The sequence below is a fragment of the Leptonychotes weddellii genome, chromosome 6 (genome assembly GCF_054177405.1).
Source record: "Leptonychotes weddellii isolate Sample4059 chromosome 6, ASM5417740v2, whole genome shotgun sequence".
NCBI classification, from domain to species: Eukaryota; Metazoa; Chordata; class Mammalia; order Carnivora; family Phocidae; genus Leptonychotes; species Leptonychotes weddellii.
This window is the reverse complement of record NC_138374.1, coordinates 124,872,366-124,897,341: the sequence shown is the minus strand read 5'-3', so window position 1 is coordinate 124,897,341 and position 24,976 is coordinate 124,872,366. Positions and strand designations below refer to the sequence as shown.

The 24,976-nt window shown below is 37.6% G+C and overlaps 1 protein-coding gene across 1 annotated transcript in view; it reads left to right on the top strand.

Moving 5' to 3' along the window:
- The first annotated feature begins 5,131 nt into the window (after positions 1–5,131).
- Positions 5,132–24,976, top strand: part of USH2A (usherin) — a 602,856-nt gene continuing 583,011 nt past the window's right edge. The window contains exons 1-3 of the mRNA XM_081823209.1: positions 5,132–5,824; positions 9,865–10,030; positions 10,214–10,309. Of these exons, the coding sequence (XP_081679335.1) occupies positions 5,340–5,824; positions 9,865–10,030; positions 10,214–10,309 (747 nt within the window). The 5' untranslated portion in view covers positions 5,132–5,339. The remainder of the gene's footprint in view (positions 5,825–9,864; positions 10,031–10,213; positions 10,310–24,976) is intronic.

Genomic DNA, 24,976 nt, shown 5'->3' with positions numbered 1-24,976 from the left:
TCAAAAGACTTTAAAGTTTTGCTGCTTTAACTTAAGTCTCAATCTACCTGTATATGGTAATTTTTATATTTAGTGAGAGATTGGGATCCAATTTCCTTTTATTTTCTAGTAAGGGTAATTAATTTTCCTTGCAACTCTTACTGACTTGTCTTTTTCCTACTGATATGCAGAAAGAAATATAAGTTCCAAGAGGTATGTATTTTCTTGTGGTTCTTTGTGTTTCTCTTGGATTTTTTCCCCCCATCTTTGCACTAATGTTACACTCTCCTACTTTATATGGCTTTAATATATGTCTTGAAATCTGTTAGCAAAGACAGATTCTTGTTGCCTTGTTCTACTTCGGCAATGCCTTGGATACTGTAGTTCTTTGTTCTTCTTTATACGCTCTAGGGTAAGTTTGTCAAGTTCCATAAATAACTCTGTTGTGATTTTTATAGGAATTGCATTGGATTAATAGATTACCATATAAAAAATATAATCCTTATGATAGTCATTTAATCCAAGAACATAATCTATCTCTCCCTTTGTTTTAGGTCTCTTAAATGTTAATCAATAAAGCTTAGCTGGTTTTTTTTTCATAGTACTAATGCACTTTTTAGATTTCTTCCTAAGTACCTTATAATATAAATAGCATCGTTTGACTAGTTACATTTTCTAGTTTGCTTATTTCATTCTTTAACTGGCATAGACAAGTGCAATTGATTTTTGTCCATTGATCTTTATATCAGATTGGGTTAAATTATTCTGCAGTAGTAAAGAAGACCAAAATTTCAAAAAAGTTCCTTTAAACAATAAAAGTTTATTTCTCACACATGCTACATGTTCAACAGGGCCAGCAAGGGGGACTCTGATCTATGTCTTCCCAGCCAGGGAAAGAGGCCGACAGAGCAGCACCATCTGGACGTGGCAGAGTGAGAGAGTGAGCAAACAGAGTAAATTGCACACCACTACTCGTAGCTTTACCCGGGTAATGGCACATGTCACTGCTCATATTTCATTAGCTAAAGCATGTCACGTGACCACCTCTGACTTGACAAGGGGTCAAGTAGAATGTGCCTAGAAAAAAAGAGAGCCCCAGAAACTGAGGAGCAGCATGAATCATATGTACATCTTGTCTCTAGAACTTAGGTCAAGTATTTGTCTTTAGATTGTGTTATCTAGAGAGAGAGAGAGCGCATTTGATAATCACTTTGGTACTTACCTCGGTATTTATTGTCCTTATTTCAATGTACTGGCTAGTGAAATATTTAATAGAGACAGTGATGGTGCATGTCCTTATTCTACTTCTGATTTTACAAAAGTGCTAAACCTATGTCAAGTTATGTTTTTAGTTTATTAAGGGCTTTGGTTCTAAATAAATAGTTTTTGGTTCTAAATTAATAATCTTTTCTTAAGGATTTTGGTCCCCAAAATATCACATGGATTTTTTTCTTTAATATATTTTTTATGGTGAATTATATTAATATGTTTTTAAGTTCAAGTAAATTTTGTAATTCTGAAATGAACCCAACTTGGTGAGGAGATTTAATCTTTCTGTACATTTCTGGATTCAATTTGCTTATGTTTTATTCAGAATTTTTTTTTTGAGTTTATATACGTTAGTGAGAATGGCATATAATTTTTCTTTTTTATATTCTCCTGTTTTTTCTTTAATATGTGTATCAGTTATACTAGCCTCATAAAATAAATTGGGAAATATTCTCTTTTATTCCATTTGTAAGCGTCTTTGTAAAAATTAGAATTAGTTTAATTCGAGTTGTTTCTACTTGTCTTCCTGAATTAGCTTAGGTTAGAAATGTGTTTAGGAATTTGTCTAATTTGTCTAAGAATTCAAGTTCAATTCTCATAAAATTGTCTACAATTATTTTCTTATATTTATAATCAGGTTATACCTAGTTTATGCCTGTATTTTCATACCCAGTATTTATTACACATCTATTATTTTTCCTTGATCAGTTATGCCAGAAGTTCAACAATTTTAATAGGAATTCCATGGGTGCTAAAAACCCAGGAATAGGAAATAACGTCTTGATTTTGCCCATTAAAACTTTCTCTTAAGTGCTTGAAAACCTAAGCTTATTACAGTAAGTTTTTCCAGAATGAGTATGAACTTGCTTAGAGTTGTCTAACTAAAACCCCATTTTCTTGACTTTTTTCAGAACAGGGAAATAACGATTCAACGTGACATGATGTCTTTACAACTAGGAAGAGAAATTGCTAGCAACTCTCTGTGGTCGATCATAAAATGGTCACATACTCTTTCCACTCTGTATGTGTGCCCCTTTGCAGTGTGACTTTGCCATTCCTTCTTTGAAGCATGGAGTCTATTTTATAGCCCCCAAGGCTGGGCTTGGTCGTGTTACTTGCTCTGGCTAATGGGACATCAGCATATGTGATGCCCGCAGAGGTGTGAAAAGTCCTTGCACCTGGCAGCCTCCCATTTTTTTTAATGTTTTATTTATTTATTTATTTATGAGAGTCAGAGAGAGAGAGAGAGAGAGAGAGAGGCAGAGGCAGAGGGAGAAGCAGGCTCCCCGCCTAGCAGGGAGCCCGATGTGGGACTCGATCCTAGGACCCCGGGATCATGACCTGAGCCGAAGGCAGACGCTTAACCATCTGAGCCACCCAGGCGCCCTGGCAGCCTCCCATCTTACGTTGCTGGGAATTTTTCTGCCACTATCACAATGAGCCTAGGATTAGACTCCCAAAACTGTCAAGACAACTGCTAGTTGAAATAGTGAGGCCAAATCAGACCATCCAACCTCAGCCAAGCTGATCCAAAATAGATGAAGAAAAAAAAAAAAGGAGAAAGCTTACAGCTACATGTTTAGCTGAACTTCCCTCCTGTACACTTTTATTTTTTCTCTACTTATTTCTCAAGCAGTTATAGGGGTGGTGGAACTGTTGGTGCCCAATTCATTTACCAGATGTGTCCTCAGGATTGATAGGACAGAACTGCAAAAGTTGAAGGATGTGTCAATCCATTGTCTGCCTTTGCAAATTACAGGCAGAATTTCTGAATGTGGAGCAGACTCGCTAATCTTAGATTGTCTATTTTGAGTCATGACTTCCTACTACAAAGCAGCAGTTATGTGGTAGAAGAATTCTTATCCCCAGAATGGTGACCCAAAAGATATACTGTAGTTACAGAATTTAAAAAGTTAGGTCTTGGATTCACAAGGCATAAGGGGAAGCCAGTGATTGGTTAACTTGCTTAAAGACAAATGTGCGTGTTTTTTAACAGGTCTGAACGATGCATCTGTCTAATTCACTGCATCCTATGTATCTATTTCCAATTTTCCCAAATTCTCAAGGCCCTACATATTAGCTGGTCTTAATTAGAATTTGTTTTTAATGAAAGTTGCCCTTGCAAGATTGTAATAATCAACAGGTAGAAAACAGGATATTTTGACAAAAGATGAAAGTTTCCTCTAGAAGCACCTAGTTCTGATCAAGTTGATATATAAAAGGTCATGGTTTCCAGATCTCTCATTGAAGAGAAAGTAAAGGAAGTTGAAAAGATGACACTTGGGGTTTGTCTCTGGCTGCCTTACCAACAAGAAACACAATAAAACATTTCTCTCATTTCTAAACATTTCTCTAAATAACTTAGAGAAAACGGAACCACAATGGACTAGTTGTTTCACAAACAAGTTTTCCATTTATGAGCTAAGAATGGAGCGATAAAAGTATCAGTTGCTTTAGGATATTTCTCATCTAGGATGAGATATCCCAGATAGTAGAAAAGAGAGTCTCGATAGAATTGACATCAAAAATGCACTCATAAGTATACACATATTCATATCCAGTTAGGCAGCTAAAATGTCAACAATCCTATTGCTTCTGTAGTTGAATTAAAATCTTCCATTTCCAAATGCAACATTTAGAAATAACACCAGCTGCTCCTCATGATGTAGCGAAAGGCCTGCTTAGAAGAGGGTCTCCAGGGGCAAAGAAGGCAGCAACAACAGAAACTTACATCCACCGACCAAGCTTCTAGGGCGTCAATATGTTAAGGTTTAGAATTCCATTTTGCTCCCCAGAAAAGAGAAAGAGAGAGCACTAGAAATTACTCCTTGTGTTACTGTCTAATAGTGGTAGATCATTTTGATTCCATGATTAAATGGATTGAGGTGCATGAAAGCGGGGGAAAGGGGAGGGGCACAAAGGGGATTATAGGATAAGGTGTACTGCTACTTTAAAATTATGCATGCCTGGCCCCATCCAGGTCCCTCCCACTGCTTGAAGCACCTGCTGAAAGCTTGGGGAGCTCAGTTCCAGGCGGGCCACCAGGCAGACTGCGCTCTGAGTTTCAGGTAACCAAGTGTTTGTCGTGCAGAATACTGTCCTTAGGCACCCACGTCTTCCTTGCAGCGTTCCTGCTGCTGTGGCCTATTTGCTGAGAGTAACCCAGGGTTTACCACAGCGTTGCCAGGCAACAGGGGACAGTGGTCCTGTGAAGAACCATTTGTCACACTGAGGGGACTGGTTGAAATGCAATAAAGAAATGGTAATTCAGCTTATTTATCAATACAGTTACACAGTATTAGGGGTCCATATTTAACCTACAAATAAGTAGTCATATGAGGAAACATGAACACAAACGTTTGCTAAGTACTAAGGCATAGGATGGACAGATGGTGTTGGGTTTCTAATCAGCTTTACTGTGAGCTTAAAGTTGCTGCACATGCTGGGATGGGGGGAAAGGCCCAAAGTGCTTTGGCAGCTTTATTTCGGACATCTGTAAGTTAGCTGTGTGCTACGACATGAGGTGTATGTGTAAAGAAAATCTATGCAATTCTTTTCCTTGCTAAGTAGATAGCGCTAATTCCCTGGGGTAGAGTAGTCATCTGAAATTACTGCGTAATGAAATATAGGCACAGTGTATCTGTGTATAACTATATACAGAAAGCTGGTTGTCCTGTGGACTCTTCAAGAGTCTGATTTGCCCCACAAAAGGAAGATAGTTACCAAAAGAAGAAGTATTTTCCTCTGGACAAGGTACTTCAAAATGTTTTTTCTTTGAGAAGTTCAATAATGTTTCTTGTCAGGGGCTCAAAATCCTCAGGCTTTGGATGAACTTATATTTTAAAGATGTAGCAGCTTTTGCTTGACACTTTGTTTTTGCTTCCCAGACACCAGCTGCTTCTCATGTCCTCACCTTTGCTAAGGACGTCTCTGGTATTACCTCAGTGTGAACACGTATCTGCGGTTTCTGGAAAATGGAGTATCTGAACGTTACTTAAGGTGCCCTGCTTCAGAGCGTGGCTGGCGAGCGGCATTGGCCTTATTATTTATTTAGGAATGTTTCACCAGGAGGAGCATGCTTTTTTGTGAACATGCATTGCCTGGCTCTTTCCCTGGGCTTCCGCTTCTTAACCCACGTCCCAGAAACCTTGCTCTTTGTGTATTTCGCTGCCATCTCCTTGGCTGACTCGCAGGGTCTCTTCCCAAGGCTGGAGAATGTGGGAGCTTTCAAGAACGTGTCCCTTGTGCCAACCCAAGCGACGTGTGGACTCCCAGACCGAAGCACTTTTTGTCATAGCTCTGCTGTTGCTGAGGGTCTTGGGTTCTGTACCCAGCGGCTTTGCATTCAGGATTGCCCCTATAGATCTTCACCTGCCGTCTACACTGCCCTGTTCTCCACAGGCCTTGGGAGCTGCGTCACGGTAGACAAGCATGATCTGTGTCCCAACTGCCAGAGCAATTCCACAAGCTTTATTTTCGGAAATCACAAGAATTGCTTTTCTTCTCCTCCTTCTCTGAGGCTGCCAGCATCATTTACTTTAGCTGTGTGGTTGAAACCTGAGCGAGGATGTGTAATGTAAGTAGTAGAGTGAGTGTAAGCTTTCCTAGGGTCCTGGACCATCCGTAGTGGTGAAGATTATTGCAACATGAATTCTGAACTAGAAATGAAGGCTAACCCTGGAATTCGTGCGATTGAAGATCAACTCCTGTGTTATAGTCTTCCTGTTCAGGTTTACATTCCAACCTTTCCCCACTAAATTTAGAATTTTTTCTCTTTCATGGATGAAGTGAGCCCTCACAAAAGAATATGTTAAATATTTTCATTGCAGGCAGATTTGTTTCCACGTCTCATTTATTTTCCAGCCATTGAGCGAAAACTTTGGTCTTAGAGGCTCAGCCAGGCTCAGTGTGAGTTTTGAGGTGTAGGGGCTAGTGGCACAAATAACTGATATTTTCTAAGTTCTGATCTAGGTTATTTGTTTATTTATTTATTTGAAAGAGAGAGCAAGAGAGCACAAGCAGGGGCAACAGTAGAGGGAGAGGGAGAAGCAAGTTCCCCGCCGAGCAGGGAGCCCAATGCGGGGCTCGATCCCAGGACCCTGGGATCATGACCTGAGCCGAAGGCAGACGCTTAACCATCTGAGCCACCCAGGAGCCCCTGATCTAGGTTTTTATAAACAACCTGCTCCTGCCAGAGTAGAAAATTTTCTTTCTTTCTTTCTTTCTTTTCTTTCAAGATTTTATTTATTTATTTGACAGAGAGAGACACAGCGAGAGGGGGAACACAAGCAAGGGGAGTGGGAGAGGGAGAAGCAGGCTTCCCGCGAAACGGGGAGCCCGATGCGGGGCTTGATCCCAGGACCCTGGGATCATCACCTGAGCCGAAGGCAGACGCTTAACGACTGAGCCACCCAGGCGCCCCGAGTAGAAAATTTTCATCAGGCAGATAGCTCTCCAAGGGCTTAGGACTGTGTTTCATTCATCCTTATTTTCCCAGGAAGAGATGTTTGTTGGACTCATGGAAGATGCCCAATCATATAAGTTGAATAAATGAATAATCCTCTAACTCTGAAAAGATAACAGCTTTTGGTGCTTTACCCTGTGGTGTTTTCTGTTAGGAAATATATAGGTAAGCATGGAAGATTCCCAGAAGCTTTTATGCCATTGATCACAGTAGAAATGCCTTTGGTGAATTTGGACTGGGGCTTCCGTAACATTATTTTTTGTTAGTCTATATAATCACCTGTTTTTCATTCTGCAACAGTTTCTAAAACTGACCTCCCATGTGTTTTCTCTCAGTTTTTAGAGCCAGTCTGGAGATTTGAATAAGTAAGGAAGTTTGGAGGCATTTTTTGCTTATCTTTTGTCTTCCTGTAGGGGCTTTTGGCTCTTCCCTTTCTGACAGTTTCTTTGTTTGAGAGTGTTGGCCAAATATCTAAAAACTCGTGAAACAAACCAGAAAAGTCTTATAATCTCATAAGCAAATATGACTTAAATGTCTTTGGTGTTTAGTTTTAATTTGCCAAGTGAAAGTTGGCATTTTTCTTCACTTGGAGTGAAAATGATCACAAACCATTATCTCTATTTTTGTATCTCCCCTAAAAGCAAACCCTGTTTTTTTTTTTCTTTCTTTTTTTTTTTTTTACTGTTTGAAATGTCAGTAAATCCAACCTACTCAGTTTATGTAAAGAGTATCCAAAGGGTCTTAAAAAAATTGTCTGTTGACAAATATGGCTAGGAAAAATTATTTTTCCCCCCAATTTTTTTCCATGGGATAAGTCTCTACCAAATTCTTCTTCTATCGGTATCATTTTGTATAAATAAGACAGAGAAGGTATTGATAGAGGCAGTGGTACTTGGTTTACGGTCTGGAGAGTTCCATGCATCAAGGTCATTTCCATTCTCAAAATTAAAATAACTATGGGAATTGGGGGAATTTTGAGGTGCTTGCACGAGATAAGTAAAACAAACAAAGCATGGATTATCCAATTATTGTTTATCCAGGAGCAGAATAAATCCAGTTCCTAAATATTTTGCTACCTGCCTTCCTTTCCCATTCATTATCTCCCAAAGCTAGTATGTTTACAAGCAAACAAAATAGCAAGGAAGATAATCAATAACATATTAAGAAATGCATTTTCAGTAAGCTTGGGAAAATAAGCCTGCATTTGGCAAATATATTCTTGAGTAATGGTCAAATTTAAACTTGTTGATTTAAACTCAAGAAAAATGAGTAGAGGCAAACTCTTCTTAGGTTGTTTGAGACCTGGAGACCTGGAGGCAAGGGTGGGGGGTGGGCGGGTCAAGAGACAGTTCTTTCATCCCAGTGATTTAGAAATATCCATCCACCGGAGAGTTAAAAAAATCACAGTAGAATTTCTATAAAGCCATATTTCTACTTTATATAAAAACTTTGTCAACTAAACCTATTTGCCTGTGTTAAAAATATCCTTGTCCTCATAACTTTATCACTAGAAAAATGTACAAAATATAGGAAAACCGTGAAATAGTAACTAGTAAGTGTTCTCCAATCGTATTTTCACCTCTCAACTCCAAGAAAGAATACATGTAAGGGAGAAGGGACAATTTGTGGAAAACGTGACCTTGAAGGAAAGTTTGAAAACCTCTTTAGCAATAGTTCTTGGTTGGCCTCACCTTATCTTTGTTTCTTTGATGCTGGTTCTTCTCGATTTGGTCTTTGACTCCTTGGTTTTTACGGCTGGCTGTATATAAGGCTCTGCTGTTCTGAGAAAACTCACGAGCTAATGGGAAGCCAGATGCATTATGCGATTAACTAATGCAGCACAGTGTGTTAACTGAACACCAAGGAAGGCCGCTGAAGCAACCCTGAGCCAGAGAGAAGGTTCCAGGATCAGGCATAGTCCTGGCGATGCCTGAGCTGAGTAGGAGGCAGCTGGGTGAAGAAAGGGACCCAGACTCCTCCAGTACCTGGTGAAATTCTCCTCCCTGTTGAGTTCTTGTTTGTGAGATGCAGGTTGATGAGCATCTTTAAGAGCTAGTTACTTGGGGAGATGTTAATGGCTAATGTCAGTGAGATTTGTCTTTAAATAGCAGATCTTTGGGAATAATCCACTCAGGAGGCTACTAGCAAGCATTCATCATATTCTCTCTTCTGCTAAGAAGTTGAACCATTAAATTGAAATGTGATGGAGAGGAATGAGGCTTCGGTTCATAGCTGTTTCTGTTCAGTGTGTACAGAGTGGCCCAAAACATGCAATCATACAATCAACATAAGATAATTTATATGAAGCATAAATTAACATAGAAAATAAACATGTATAAAAACACCATTTGTCGATTTAAAGGGATGGGAAAAGTGTGCCACTATGATGAGGATAGAAGTGATTTTCTAAAAATAACTTGGTAATTGGCCTGACGTAAGACCTAGGAAATTTCTGAACGTTCTTCTATTTTATCAAAATATTATTTCACTGTTGTCTTTAGACGATTGTATGACCTTTCATCCAAGATCATCAATGTCCTCTCAGTGCCTCAGTTGGGCTGTGTGGCCAGGGAGAGCTCTTACAGACCCTGGCTTTGGCTTCTGGCCAGTTGATGAGGAAGGAAGTAGGATTGCAGTTGTCCATTCTCCATTTCATCATGGGAATTCAGTAGAGCGATTCTGACTTCAGGGCTAACACTTTCCAGTCTTCTATGAACACTAAATTCTCTTTACATTATTAAAAAAAAAAAAAAAAAAAAAGATTTGCGCAGATGACTCAATCCCCAAGCAGGACATAGTGTCTTGTGCCACTTCCTATAAAAGAAATAGCAGAAGACTAATGAGCCAACAGGCTAAATGCTGGTTTTGCTGGATGATTCAAGCACTTTCGTTTCCATCATGAATCTCTAATAAAGGGTGTTGAAGTTCTGGGGGATATATTGTAAATAAGAATTCTATTTTTTATTGAAATAAAAGGGCTTCTTAATTGGAGTAAAACCTGCTCTTAATATAAGGGCATTTAGGCACTTATTCACTAGGGCGCCCCTCTGAGTGGAGTTTGGGGTTATTTTCACACCACTGTAACTGCACAATGCCTTAGCATGTCTTTTGGTTGGATGCTGACCTTTTCTCTCTTCTGGTTGCTTCCTAAGGTGTGTTATAGAAAAGACGGCGGATGGGCAGATTGTGTTCAAACTTACAATATCCGAGAAAGAGACCATGTTTTATTATCGCACAGTAAATGGTTTGCAGCCTCCAATAAAAGTAATGACACTGGGGAGAATTCTTGTGAAGAAATGGATTCATCTTAGTGTGCAGGTGAGTAAAATAAAAAATATTTAACGTTTGGTTAAACACAAGGATCAGTCTTCCTGTCTTTCCTTTAAATGGCATCTTCCCACAAGGTCTGAAGCAGTGCTTTTAGATTTCACTTACGTGTAAATGACAACTAAAGAAAAATAACATTTAAATGACCTAGTGATGTATCTCTTGATATTCCAGCAGTTCCCCCTCAAAATTGCTGTGAAAACTCCCACCAAAGCTTGGGACAATGCTCTTTGGGATGATGACATCCTCCGGAAATTTTTGTTTTATTTGGTTAGTGTATTTTGTTGAAAAACTGTGGCAGGGCTCTTTCAGTGCCTGGTACTGCTTTTACTGGTTATGGCACCATGAACCCTCCCGCCTGGTTGTTAACAACTGTCTCTTCCAGATCGCATCTGATGATGTGAATAAAATTTGGTTGTTACATTAAAATGCTGACCTTAGAACTCATGAACTTTACACTTCAGACGCTCAAAAAGTGTTATATGATTACTTTAGTTGTCAGCCACGGTTTGTTTTAGCCTTAGAAGCTGTTAAAGGCTGAGATAACGGTGAGAAATCTGGTATTTTACAGTTCCTGGGAATGGAGACGGAGTTTATCCTTTCTTCTCCTCAGGGTCCTAGAATGGCCCAATGCAGCCAAAAGCTACTACCCTTGGCTGTCATACCAGAGGTCCAATGTGCAGCCGTCCCCGTCCCAAGTGCTCCCAGGAGTGGCCGAAGAGTGGTTCATGCAAACCCCATTCACACTAGAGGACAGTTGCACCCTCATTCTTATTAGGACAGTAATCTTTGATGTCTCACATTGTTTTTGCAACCTGAAGCAGTTTGGAAGTAGACTTCCTTTGTGGGCCTTGGGAATTGTTATCTGGGTTTTAAAGTTTATTTCAGCACAGATATCATTCTTGAGGATTTCAGTACACTTTGTACATATCCCTGTTTTGCCTGATTGTAACTGAAATTCCACCATGTCTTGGCATAGTAGTACATTAGAAGCCTTAGGAAGAAAATTTAAAATATGAGTGCAGAGAGGTGACAATGATTGATTTCTATAGGAAGGTATTATTGGCAGAGGAATATCCAATCAGTGTGTTTTGCCTTATCTACTCAGCTTTTACTTAGGATAGGAGTTTATCAAATGCAGTTGGCAGTGAGCGACATTTCCATAGTACTAGGTTTGAAAGGCTCTGTAAAAGGGTAAGTCATGTCTGGTTTTAAGGCCCTGTGTATAGCACATGATGGGTTTAATATGGTTGTGCTTACCTCTCATTTTCCGGTAGTTACAGATAGGGGACTAATTTGTTCTGTATCTTGAAATTGTCCACCCCACCCACTGACCAGTGCAGCAGAATTAGGTTATAATGTTAAAAATATGGAAATAGAAACTGTTGAAGAAAGGGAATCTGCAGAAGATGTCACATAGGTAACGTTTGTTGCATATTTTTGTATCAACAATGATAAAAAGTGTTTTTTACTTCTCTTTATTTTGCCTTATCTGTGAAACTGTGCCATGTTTTGGCAGGCGGTAGTGCATTAAAAGCTTTACAAAAGAAAGTTTAAAATCCAAATGTGAAAAGGTAACCATGACTGAATTACTCTCCCCGGAGTAAAATGCTCTTAGAGTGCCTATTGAAATCAGCATTATCATTTCAATACATGTCAAATATGAGTCATTTCCTAGTTTAGGCAAAAATTTCTTTATAAATCTTTAAATCTTTCCCTTCTTTCAAAAAAAAGGTTAAAGTACTTGTGATTTAATGAGGCTGCTTTATTTCATATCTGTTGGACTATCAAGAGAAAACTTGTCCTTTCCAATTTGTGTACTACTTTTTAAAATTTATTTTTACATAAGTTTTTCCCCATTCTACATGGTAAGTTAAAAGGACGGAACAATCCTAAAACATTAGAAAAACTGTATAGATTAGTCATTTGTTCACCTAGCTTTCTTGGTGCATTTGGGTACAACCCAGCATTATGAGAATCTGGATTCATTCAAAGGAAAATTAGTGATTATTTATTCTAAACTGGAGATCTGCATAGGGTTCCTTTAAATTGGACACCAGCCTGAATACATTGAAGATACTATGAAATTTGTAATAATTCATTTTATAGATGTCTTAAAAGGAATGTGCTCATTCTTTAAAGGTTGCTATAAAGTAGTGGGGAGGACAAGAGATCAGATGTAGGGATAATTTATTCAGGTACTGCTACTCTGTAGTTTTAATGAAACCATTTGACTTAGTTTCCTTACTTATGTAAAAAGAGGTTTGAACTAGGTGACAAAGGAGGCTTCCTTGAATTCCTTCTGAAGTCACATAAAAAAGTAAGTGGAGTGTGGGGGGAGGCACAGTTGGAGGTTAGAAATCTCTTGAGTTTTGTAGGGTTGTCTAGATGGTAAGTGATGGGGCCAGCTCTGTGAGCTGACCATCAAGCTTGTGCTTTTTTCTGCTTCTCCATGCTGTCTGGTATTCATACAGAAACATTTTTGGTAGATTTTCTGGCCAATATTGAGACAAATGTAGCTTGTAACTCTTTCACTGTATAACTGCAAAGAATATATTTTAATATAAAATGCAACTTACTGTTGCATTATTATATCGTACATCCAAATTCTGTTTGATTTGGGGATTAGAGACTTCCATCATGTTGGGCATAGGATAGAACACATAACTGATAATCTGGTTTAGTCTCATTTCAAATTGCAAGTCTAATTAATGTGAATGCATATTTTTACTCATCCTCCAATGTGGCCACACATCAATGTATTTATATGGGGTGCGCATGCATGTGCGTGCGTGTGTGTGTGTAAAAATAAAACATATACCTTTACTTATAAAATTTGCTCAGAAACCAGAATTTAACTTAACAAATGGCTATGACATAAAATTAATTAACAGATCTGACCTTACACCTTACCTCAGACAGTTCACTCAGTATCAGCTTTCCATCAGTAAAATGAGAATTTTAATTTCCCAAATTCAGAAAAAAGAAATGAGTTTTAAATAATTAAATCCCTGGGCAAAAAAGATGCCAGGAAGAGCCAGACATACTGAACATTGGAGGTCTAGTTTCTTAAACAAAAGATGCCAGATGTCATAGTAATGGATCTAACAGCTTTTATTCAAGAACTAGCATTTTGAAGCTTCAACCTGTTGGAAAATGATTAGTTTTTAAATTAATATTCATTCAGGGACTTGAATCTGACACGATTGCCAATTTAAATTTCACTTTGGGGTTTAATATATTGGCTATTTCAAATTATATCAAGCTGAAATTCGTTATGTCATATTTTTTGTACTAAAACTGGAAAAAATCATTCAGACTTTTTATTATCAAATGGGGAACACTGATAACATTAGCAGATTTTTTAAAGCTTGGTTTTCAAATTGAATCAGCACGTGCTTATAGTTATTGTAAGAGATCTCTTTTGATTTTCTTTCTTAAAAAACAGTTTTGAAATACACAAAAGAGTTTTACTTCAGCAGTTTGTTATTGGTTGGGGGGTAGAACAACTTGGAAGTGTATTCACATTTAGCAGCCTATCATTTAAAAGTCAAAGCTCAGACTTTCTTATGGAAAGACGGTTTTCCCTTAAGCAGTTCTATACATTTTATAGGACAAAAAGCATGAAAGAATCATTAGTATAGTAACCCTTGTAGTAATTATGCTGAAATACAGTAAAACAATTTATAATTTGCAACTGACAAAGTAGTACAACCATGGAAACAAGACATGGGTTGGCAGTGGGGTTGCATGCATTTTCTGTGCTCTTTCGAAGGCTCTTTGATACACTGACAGTTCAAGAGCCAAAGATGGTTCTAGCCACGGTGAGGTGAAAAAGAGCAGTTCTAATCTAATACAATGAAGGAAAGAATGCATGGTAAATCAAGTTTTAGGAATCAATAGATGAAGAATAGGGGTTTCATAATCACAGTTTGTTCATGAAATATGTTCTTTTGATTTATGTATTCAATCTGAAAAAAGAAATCTATTGATAGTTCTGGAGAAAAAGAAAATGCAATTTAACACTTGCTGGAATAGATAAACCAACTCTCTCAATTAATCTCTGGGGTATATGCCCGTGTGCGCATTTTATAAAGGTATTCCATGTCTCTGTTGATTGAAAGAGCATAGAATGTCCATGCAACCTGATGGAAGCTTCCTCCTTCAGTTCAATAAGCTTTGTGTGCTGGGATTCTCATGGGAACACCACCTCAGCCCTCACTCCAAGAGAATCCCAATCCATATTGTATAATACTTCCCATTGCTTTTAACTGTAACTGTTGATATGTGTGGATGCAGGTGTCAAATGTTATTATTTGTGCAAAGTCTTCTGTTTGTATCCAGTTGCTGAATGTTGCCCGAGTTAGTTGACTAGTTTTAGTTATCGAAAACTAACTGAATATCAATAGAATTTACCAAATTATATTTCAGAATTAGTTAAAAATGCTGATAATAGTAGTTGCCATTTTTGAGCACTGATTATGTATACTGTATTAAACATGGTATATGCTTAAATTTCAAATGCTAACAATAGTTCTGTGTCATTGGCTTGTCTCCATTTCAGAGATGAGAAAAATAAGCCTTAGGTAGGTTAAGTCAGATTTACAGCCTGGATTTATAATCTCTAGTTTTTCTGACCTTTAGCTAAAAAAAATAAATAATAAATTGCCATGAACCTAGGTCATTATGATGATCTAAGGAGTAAAGTTATTTGAATCCTCTTACCAAAAAGTACAAGAACTGAAGACATATCTGTAAAATAAATATAAATTATTTTTGTGCATATTTGTAATGTAAATATTTGTAATGCTTCCCATATTGGCATGATTTGTACAAATAATTAAAATTAATGTATTTTACAACTATATCCTCATTGAGACAAATGGTTTAAATGCACAACAGAGTGTAATTTTATATAAAGTTCTGCTTAATATGTCTCTGGTTTATGGCAGTCAGGAACGGAACGACTATAGTGGGTTAAAGAAAGAATATCCCACTTACCCCGTCCTGGTCACCAGATCCATGATGTACAGAACCAAGGCATGTTATGATACAGTAGAAATAAGAGGAGGATTCTTCCCACTTGATGATGGAGAGACGTAAAACCATGCAAGCAAAAATTATTCTCTGTGCATTTTTGCACGTGACTTTCAGTATTTGGTCAGAGGCGAGGCTTTAATTTTTGACATTTTACTTAAATTGTGCAACCCTCAAGAAACTCATGTAACTCCTTGAAGTGTTAGATACCCATTACAAATATGGAACAAAGAGAAACCCAGCCTATTTGGTTTATACCATAAACGTGACGTGTAAAGACAATAATGTCTGATAAACCACTTTATCATCTGCTATGATGGAGCTTACAGTCTATTAGGAGAAAAAGACAATCACACCAATAAGAGCAAAATTATAACTGTGATATGTGCTCTGGGATCATATGAAGGACAATTTGATCAAATCACTGAAGTCAAGGAAGGCTTACTTGAAGAAATTACATTAGACATGTGTATTAGTTTTCTAGGCCTGCCCTAAAAAAAGGTCACCAACTGGGTAGCTTAAAACAACAGAAATGTATTATTGCACAGTTCTTGAGGTTAGAAATTTGAAATCAAGGTGTCCACAAGGCCATGCTCTCTCTCTCTGAAAACTGTAAAGGAGTATCCTTCTTTGCTTCTGGCTTCTGGTATTTGCTGGCTATCCCTAGCTTTTAGATGTGTCACACCAAATCTCTGCCTCCATTATCATGAGGCTGTCTTCTCCCCTCGTGTGTCACACTGTCTTCTCTCCCTATAAAGATGCTGTTATATTAGATTAAGACCCACCCTAAATCAGTATGACTTCGTTTTAACTGACTGCATCTGGGAAGACCCTATTTCCCAATGAGGTCCTATTTATGAGCCCTGGGGATTAAGACTTCATCTTTGTGGGAGACACAATTCGGTGGGTAACAAAATGTATTCAGTAAAATGCATAGGATCCAACTAGGCAAAGAGAGGGGAGAAGGACATTCTATACATGCATAGCAAATAGTGCAAACACCCTTTTATAAAAGAGAGTATGTTGCATGCGGGGAACAAAAAGGCCAGTGTGGGTAGAAGGCAGCAAACTAGAACAGCATGTACAATAAGCCAGAACCGTTGGAAGAAGCTATATTTACAGAACATCGTTGACCATGTTAAAATGTTTTCAGTGGGATCGAGCCCGGCATCGGGCTCCCTGCTCAGCGGGAAGCCTGCTTCTCCCTCTCCCACTCCCCCTGCTTGCGTTCTCTCTCTCGCTGTCTCTGTCAAATAAATAAAATCTTAAAAAAAAAAAAAAGTTAGGGTGTGAGTTAACTCTTGAAGCTAGATAGGATTTAAGTAGGTGGAGAAGAAGAGGAAGGAAAAGTTCAGTAGATCAAAAACAGGGGAAAAATGCCTGGGAGGTGAAAATAGCAAAAGGTTTCAGTAAGAGTGGGGGTCTGAGTTTCTTCGAAAGAAATACATCGTGTCTTAAATGAAAAAGGCTGAAAAAAACAATAGGTTAGAGGTTTACATAGAGCTTGGAGTTTGGTTTTTTCCTCCTGACAAGCAACCCATTTTTTTTTTTTCCACCTGTTCCTAATCCAATCTATTTGGTACTGGCCATTAGTATGCCATTGGTATATAAACAATGCATAGACACACACACGCACACACACACACAGGTTAGCTAATATGAACAGAAAATCATCACACATCACATTATATAGCCTCCAGCTATAAAATACAAAAGGAAAATACATATGAGTATTATCGTACACATTTATTACATACACTAGTAAAATTGAAAAGTGCTATCAAAAGAGTATTTTCCAGTGTCTACGTATTTGTTTTCAACAATCTCTAGTCTTGAAAATGCCACTGTGGTAATCCTGTAAAATTTGTAATGGTCAAAATTTGATGGTAATGCTTTTTAAAACCTATATTATTTAATGGAATTGTCATTTATATTATGTCACTTTCATCTAAAAGCCAAATATAATAAGACGGATAATTTGTGATTTTTTTTTTTGAGGATAGGCATTCTTGTGCCCACAGGGCTAACTGATGGCTTCAGTTATACATGAACAATTACCACTAAAGAGAGAAAGAACAGTGTGCATATAACCTAGGGCAGAATTGGGCCTATGGTATGTATCACTTGGTAATGGAATGGAGAATATGACTTTATTTAAACATAGACTTTAATAGTTTTATTTTCCCATACTGTTTCCCTTGGTATTTCTCTCTCTCAAATATAACATTCAAGTGTTTCAAGCAGCTGCATTGCTCTGGATACATAATAAAAGCATATGTTCAAGATACCAGTTTAGATATCTATAAGCCAAAAAAAGAATAGTTAAAATTAAAACAAATTAAAAGAACGTTTCCAAGAATGGAAAGGCTTTAATAGGTTTTTTAATCTTCGAATTAACCACAGCAGTGAAAAAATACTGATATTTATAGATTATTTATATAATTGTATATATTATATTATATAATTGTATATTATAAGTGCTAGTGTCAGAAAAAGCGATCTCATTCTCTTCTCCAAAGATTGCATGAAATAATCCTTAAAAAAATTGAGTTGCATATTCTAGAGGTAGAAAAGTAACTGGATCAATTTTGTTTATGCTTAGCGTTCATGCTTCTCAATCTGGGGAGGGCGAAAAGAATGGAAAAAAATGGGGAGAAGTGACAGAAGGCATTTGTGTTGCGGTGGGAAGGATGGGGATAGAGAAGAGTCCAGGAGCCTGGGGAGGAGACTCAGTCTATGTCAATTTCACTGTGGCAGAGGTTGACCAAGAAAGTTTAGATTATGGACATACATTATGTAACTTTAAGTTGTTTGTTTTCTGGGATGCAAATCCCTTGTATCATCCTAATTGGATCAAATCTATCACCTGTAGCCATTTTGGGGGTGTTGGCACTAAGGAATTTATAGAAAGGAGTTGGCTTCCTTTTTAATGGCCAGGTGGATATATATGCTTTCCATTTGTCCCTGTCACCACCACTCTAAACACATGGAGCATTGTCTCTCATTGCCTGGTTGCTGATGGGTGGGGTCGAAGTTTAGCTCTCCCTTCAATACCTTCCCAGGGAATGTGAGCCACCTGCTGGCACCACACTGTTGCTTCTGCGTGGTGATGTATTCTGAAATGCTCACTGAGCCCCACTGCCCCCAGGGAGGAGAAGGCACATTCCTGAGTCACACCACTTTGTGGCTGTGGGGTGGGAGTGGACACCGAGCTTCCAGCTGGTCCCTGTTGACACCAAGGGAAGGAGGAGTGGATGTTCAGCAATGCCCTCTCCTAGCACCTCATTGATGCCAGCTGTAAATGGAGGCTCAGCTTCCCACAAGGACCAATTCACAAGGAAGTGAAGAGGGCAGTGGAATATTGCCTGACCCTAACTCATACAACATACTTCAATCTCACTAGTACTAATAGGGATAGAGGCTCAGCTCCCCACCAATCCCTGCTTCCTTGATGGAGGTGGGGTGGGAACTGGAGTATAGACCAGCCCTGATACATAACCCTGCGTTCATTCTCTTTGCTGTGAAGTAGGCTGGAGGCTCAGCTCTCAGCCAGTCTCCCCCGACACCAATGATTGGGAAAAATAAAGTACCAAACAGCCCTGACGCATACTTCCTTGTTCAGTCTAACTGATGCTAGTCAAGCATAAATGTCCAGCTCCTGATGGGCCCTGACAAGGGTGGGAGGAAATGCAGTGCTGACTTGTCATGTTCCTCCAATCCAGAGGTCCCTAAGTTTCTTGCCACCTTCTTCCCGCCTTGAAGAGTTGTTCTATACTTGTTTCTTGTGTTATGCCCACAGTTTTTTTTAATTATAGAGAGAGCATCTGGGAGGACTAGGGCAACTCCATCTCTGTCAGAACCAGAAGTCACAGTGTTTTCAGTAGGACCTTGCCCACAATTTTTTAATGCCTGTGGCTATAAACTTCATTATATTTAAAACACATTGGCTAAAATGATGAGAAGTAAGGAAGAATCTTTTGTAAAATGAATTGGATATAGGAACGAAAAAGCATCTGACCATCATATTGTCTAATATGCTGGTCAGATATTGCAGTCAATTCTAACAAAGCTAGACATGGTCTTGTTTACAAGCAAAAATCTGGCATAAAATTACAGCAGTGTTCAGATGTGCTAGCTAATTGTTAAGTGCCGATGAGAAACCTGTGCATGAACATTGCAGATTCTTGCAAAACTTTTTAGCAACTATTTGGTCAAAATTGCAGTTAAAAGATAAGGTTGAAATTGTTTCTGTACCCAATATCAGACTGGTTATATGTAAAATAACCACTTAGGCCAACGAGGTGTGTCCTTTATTGCCTGTGATTACTGCAACTCTAGCTCCTGGCAGAGAGCCATTCCTTTCATGTGGGCAAGTAGAAGATTAATTCTCAATTAGAAATATAGGCTTGATGCAAGGGCAACGTTTAACTTGGCATCAACGCATCAACATTTCAGCTAATTTACCTGACCGTGAACACTTCAGGGGAAAGAAAAATTGCTAATGTTTCATATGAAACAGGAGATGGAGCTCGGGGGGGAGTAATGCAATTTGTACTTGTTTTTCTACTTTATTTTCATTAATTTTGGCAGGTATGTCTTTTTGAAGGAACTTTAGATGTGGAAAAACTACTTACAAACCCTCAAGACTTGTCTCTTTCTGTGTTACAATTGCCATCACCTCGGTGCATATTTGATGTGTGAATGGGGGAAAATAGTCATTAGGATGCAAAATGATTATCATTATTTGCAGATCTCATGACCAGGAGTTTCTTGTGTTAATATAAATAGTTTGATGTTCATTTGTAACATGTGTAACTGGTTCATGTACTGATTAAAATAATAAGCAATGCTTGATCATGGTTAAAATAAATACCAAGGATAAACTCTTCTATTAATTAGTGAGAGCTTATCCAAATTAGCATCTATAATTATGAGCTGTTGTTAATTTTTGTTGCAACCTATTAGATATACTGTCCTAAATCACTGACACTTGTGTAAATGAGCATTAATGATAGGTGACTTATTTTATGAATGTACAGTGGATGCTTCCATGGAAAATGTATACAATGAAAACACATTTTAGGTAATATTTCAAATAGAATCATAGAAAACTCATGTGGAATTTTGGATTTAGCATAAACAAAAAGATTAGGTTTGCTTGTTGAGCCTAATACTAGAAACCAGAACTGTGTCCCCAAGCAGGAAGGTTTTGATTCAACATTGCTTGCACTCGGACTCATTTCTGTATGGCTTTCTGTTTCCCTGAGTCACGTCGCGTGTCTTTCTATTACACATTTTTGATATAATTCTTAAACTGATTCAATCTTATGTGTTTGTATAACAAGTGCCAGTGAAAGTAAAGTTATTGCTTCTTGATATTGAAATACCCACTAGTGTATATGTATATAGATGTGAAGCGGTTGGAAACAGAATAAGTGGAATGCATAGAAATTACCCCAAGTTTAGATTTTGTTTGTATTCACATTTTTATTAGCATATGTCACATTCTTTTTTTTATAATTTATTTATTAGAGAAAGAGAGAGAGAGCATGCATAAGCAGGAGGAGCAGCAAGCAGAGGGAGAGGGAGAAGCAGGCTCCCTTGCTAAGCAGGGAGCCCAATTCGGGTCTCAGTCCTGGGATCATGACCTGAGCCGAGGGCAGACGCTTAACGGACTGAGCCACCCAGGCACCCTGATATGTCACATTGTTGAAGAGGTTAATTGCTTTGGGGAAGGATTTCTCAATCAGCACTACTGACATTTTGGACAGTTCTCTTTGTGGGGGTTGTTCTGTGCATTGCAGGATGTTTAGCAACATCCCTGGCATCTACATACTAGATACATGTAGTCCGTGATTAACAGAGTTCTGCAACCTCCAAATATTCCTTTGTGTTACTCTTTTATAATCACTGCCCTTTCCCCACCCTCCCACACTGTCAACCTCTGATTTGTTTTCTGAATAAATATCTAGGAGCAGAATCACTGGCTTGTATGGTATGTGTATGTTTAGATTTATCAGAAATTGCCAAATTTTTTCCAAAGTTTTTGTATCATTTTGCTTTCCCAGCGGCAAAATGTAAGATTACAGTTGCTTTGCAGCCTCACCAGCACTTGCTTGATATGAGAAAGAAAGAAAAAAAAATTAGTAAGAATTGAAGTTTATTTCAGGTTTTCATTCATGATCTGCAAGAGATCTTTCTTTTCCTTTCCTTTCTTTATCTCTTATCCATTCATCCATTTATCTTAGCCATTTTTCTGATAGATATTTATCTTACTGTTGTTTGGTTTTGTATTTTCCTGATTATTGATAACATTGAAGTTCTCCTGCATTTATTTGTCCTCCATGCATCTTTATGGCGAAGTATTTGTTCAAATCTTCTCATTTAAAAATATTTTGTTCTTTGTTTTCTTATTATGGAGCTTCAGTGGCCTTTTATGTATTCTGCATACAAACCCTTTGTTAGTTATTTGTTTTGCAAATATTCCTCCAGTCTGTAGCTTGTCTTCTCATTCTTTCAACAGTATCTTTTACAGATCAGAAATTTTTAATTATCCAGGTTTTGACTTCCTTGAACAATCTGTTTGCTTTGGTTCATTTTTCAGAACACTCAGGTGGTTGCTTTTTGTATTTCATTCAGAGTTTTTAGTTGTCATTGGCAGGGAGAGATAGGCTGAAGTTGGTTACTTCATCTTGGTCAGAATCAGAAGACCTATATTATGCCTTTTTAGTTTTCAGTGTTTTAGAAACATTAATCCATATTTCTGACTACCATTTTCTATGTAAGAAAACAAAAGCATCAAAATTGATAAGTTTTTTGACCAAAAATAAATAAAAAGCCATGTGGGAAATAACCAGTGTTTTAAAACCCCTAGACAAAATAAACCTTTAGAAGTTAAATCTCATTTAGTGTGTTCTGTCAGCCCCTAGAATGCAAGTTACTTGGCTTATGAACCTTATTGAATTCTTGTTAAATTCTTACCTTTGTTCTATATATTCATTTTAGTATTTTTATATATTGATTAAATTTTCAAATAATGTAAATATTTGCTGGAAGATAATTTTTTAAAATTATGAAAATAAGGTTGTCAAGGAAGCTTTTCTTTTTTTACCGTCTGCGGGAAAGTCTTTTGTGGTACAGTATTCTTTGGTGACACAATACTAAGTTACTTAGAGCAAGTCCACAGGATGTTTTATGGAAGATCATGTGTTGAAGTCAGGATTGGCAAAGATGTCTTCTGCCACTGTATGTAATAGGTTGCAAAGAACCTCTGTGGCCATCTGCCTGGTAAACAGTCAAATCCTCTTGCTTAAAGCATTTTACCTTCATGAGTATAAAAGAACCTAAATGTCTACTATTGCACACAATACTTTTTAAGAAGTCTTGAGGTTACTGAAGACAGTGCATCCATGCCCTCTATCCTCAAGAAGGGGAATAGAAACAAATCATTGTGAGGTGGGGTTGACATTTTTGGAAGATCATTTTTGAATAAAATGAGATTTGAAAAATCATAAAAGTTATAGAACTCACATTTTTAGAATACTCAGAAAATAAATAAGAAAAAAGATAAATCCAACCAATGCCCTCCAATAATTTTGCTATAATACTAATTTTTTCTATCCTTCTTTTCTATCCTTTCCTTTTTTTTAAGTGAACATTGTATCACAATTTATTTTCATGTAGCTTCATAGTTCAAGGCAGGCCTTGAAGGAAGTAATAGAGATTCCCCAAGAGAAGAAGCAGGTTGCTAAAGAAAAGAGCTAGCATGAGAGTTCAGGAAGCTGCTACATTCTGGATATAGATATATAGATATAGATATATCTATCTTTGTAGGGGTTGTTCTGTGCACTGCAGGATGTTTAGCAACATCCCTGGCATCTACATACTAGATACATGTAGTCCATGGATAACAGAGTTCTGCAACCTCCAAATATTCCAAATATGTGTGTGTGTGTGTGTATATATATATATATATATATATATAAATTCCAAATATATATATATATATATAAAATGTAGAAAGTTATACACTTGTCCTTATATCCTATAAAGGCTTGTCCTTAACAGTGCAATTTCTCTTAGACTATAAGCTCTTTGAGGGACAGAACAGTAATTATATAGCATTTAAAAACTTAAAATCTACCAATCCACCCATCTATGTCCATTGGTTCTTGCTGAGTCAAAGGTATTAAATGTATCATTTTATGAACTACCCAATGAAGAAGATACAGATAAGGTAACTGAGGCATGGAGTGATTGAGGATATTTAACAGAGGGAGTTAGAGTGTCACAAGCAGTTTGAAGCTCAGCATGTTTTTCTTGGTTGGCAATAAGCACAGACAGAAAAAGAATAGATAGAAAGTTTGTTCAATATAGGATGAAGACCTGGAACAAAAGCAGATGGGCACCGCAGAATCTGCTTGAGAGGTCACAGTGCCCAGGGGGAAACAACTCTAAGCAAGACAGTTAACCTCCCTCACCTTAGTTCTCTTGTTGGTATAATGCAGTGCTTATGCAAACTCAATACATGTCAAAAAAGATCTGCAAACTATTGTCTAAAAATTGACCCTCTGGATTTCTTCATGCATGCCTGGTTATTATTTATTAAGATGTATTGGGGGCAAGTCTCAAATGGTAGAAAAGATAAAAGGCAGATCTGCAAAGTGAAGAGGTGGGGTTAAGCACAATGCAACAGAAACTCTTATACTAATCCAGGAGGACTTCACCTGTCAATCAAATCTATATTCATTATTTTTTTAAAAGATTAATAATGGTTTGTTAACTGAGCAAACTGGCAGCTGTTAGAGCAATGAGATGAGATCTTGGGGGCATCTATGACCATTGATGACTGACTGACTAATTTCAAAAGATGCTATGAAGGATCATAAAGTTTAGTTCCATGTGTATTTTGATGATAGTTGCATCTATATTTAAAGCTTTCTGTCACTGGAAGCACTCTTGGTGTTGTCAGACTGTCTATTGGACTGGATGAGCTGCAACTTCTTGCAATTGAATGTCAATAAGACCAAAGCAATTTTGGTTGATTCATAGCACCAGCTTAAGCATATTCACTTGCACAGATTACATTTGACAGATAGTTACCTTCAGCTGAACTCTGTGGTTAGAAGCCTGGGCGTACTCTTGACAGTGAGCTTAGAGTTGATGCCTAATGTTTATTTCATATCCTGTTTTTACCTTCCTTAATACTGCATGTGTAAATCTATATTTAAATATATTCACAGCTGATGTTCTCGTCCATCCACTTGTTATCTCTGGACAGAATGCTGTAATGATTCCATTTCATTATTTTAATAAAAATAACCTACACTCATCCAGTTTTAATTTCATTAAATCAGATGAGTAATGATAAATTGCAAAGGGCCTCCTTGATGAACAATTGTAACATGATAGCCAGAAAATTCCCACGTGATGTGAGAATTCTAGCATCTTTTTTTTTTTTCCTTCCTACCTTCCTTCATTCCTTCCTTCCTTCCTGTTGTTGATGGATGTCTTGTTTAACTGTATTTCTTTTTATCCTACAATTTAATTTCTACTTCACTGATTTACTGAAATTTTTCTCAGGAAATATTAGACTAGGGGTTTAATTTTTGCCAAATCCTTTTCTCTATTGGCATTGCCCCATATTTGACATTGTTGATTAAACTTTTACTTCTTTTTTTTTAAATATTATTTTATTATGTTATGTTAATCACCATACATTACATCATTAGTTTTTGATGTAGTGTTCCATGATTCATTGTTTGCGTATAACACCCAGTGCTCCATTCAGTACATGCCCTCTTTAATACCCATCACCAGGCTAACCCCTCCCCCCACCCCCCTCCCCTCAAGAACCCTCAGTTTGTTTCTCAGAGTCCATAGTCTCTCATGGTTTGTTTC